General features: G+C 36.7%; 1 protein-coding gene across 3 annotated transcripts in view; it reads right to left on the reverse strand.

Moving 5' to 3' along the window:
• The window catches only part of MTR (5-methyltetrahydrofolate-homocysteine methyltransferase), a 57,569-nt gene that overhangs the window by 29,135 nt on the left and 27,493 nt on the right, over positions 1-941 (reverse strand). For 2 of the 3 annotated variants that reach the window (XM_010706984.3, XM_010706985.2), the window contains one exon: positions 816-883. The exons of the other annotated variant lie outside the window; for it this stretch is intronic. In XM_010706984.3, coding sequence (XP_010705286.1) covers positions 816-883 — 68 coding nt within the window. The remainder of the gene's footprint in view (positions 1-815; positions 884-941) is intronic. 3 annotated transcript variants of the gene reach the window in all.

Here is a 941-nt window from a genome sequence, read left to right on the forward strand (position 1 = left end):
GAAAAAAAAAAAAGTGGTAAACATTGTTCTTAGCTGAGATTTTTTTCTTGGATGCTGGAATGACTCATGATGATCGTGAGTTATCATCTTTCTCTTTGCTCCAGGCAGAAGTGACACACGCTGTCCTCTACACGCCTCTCAGTTTGTTATCGAAGTAAAAATAAACCATAAGAGCCCCTTCTCTTTTAAGCCGAGGTGAAAAAGGGAAGTTTTTCCACTGACCTACTTATAGTAAGAAAGATGAGAAACACTCTTTCTGAGGGGCCAGGACAATCAACATGGCTGTTATTCAACATTCCCATTCCAAATTCCAAGTTCATAAAAACTGCTCAGCTTTCTGAACGATTTCCCAACAGAAAAGTAGCAATGTAGGAGCGCAAATGAATAACAAACACAGATGAACAGATCTCTTGTTCATACACTCGCCCAGCACACCACTATAATTTCTTCAACCATCAAAGGAAACCTTAAGTTTTACTATGACAAGAATGCCAGAAAGCACTCAAAGGAAGAACACACAGAGTAATGAAGAAAAGATAGGAAGTCTATTCTATCAAATGGTGAACAAGGAAGAATAATTATAGAACAAGAATTTCAGACAACAAAACAGCACAGGTATAATCTTGTTTGAACCATGTCTCTACTTATTCTTCATGAGACATTACTATGAAAGCCAGGTTCTACTCCATGTATTGCTTTTTTTTTTTTTTTTATAGTCATCCATCTTCTCAGAAAAATGTAAGAAGCCATGGTAGCCTCAGAAGCAGCATTTAATTTAATTTCCAGTGCACATTAAGTCCTAGCTCATTAGATACCTGATATGTGCTGGTGTAGTACCACAGCATCCTCCAACTATGTTGACCAAACCATCCAATGCAAAATTCTGCAAAACAGAGGGAAACAGAAAATTTAATTTTATGTTAATACAGGCATTTTATTAA

Source organism: Meleagris gallopavo, chromosome 2 (assembly GCF_000146605.3).
Source record: "Meleagris gallopavo isolate NT-WF06-2002-E0010 breed Aviagen turkey brand Nicholas breeding stock chromosome 2, Turkey_5.1, whole genome shotgun sequence".
Lineage (NCBI taxonomy): Eukaryota > Metazoa > Chordata > Aves > Galliformes > Phasianidae > Meleagris > Meleagris gallopavo.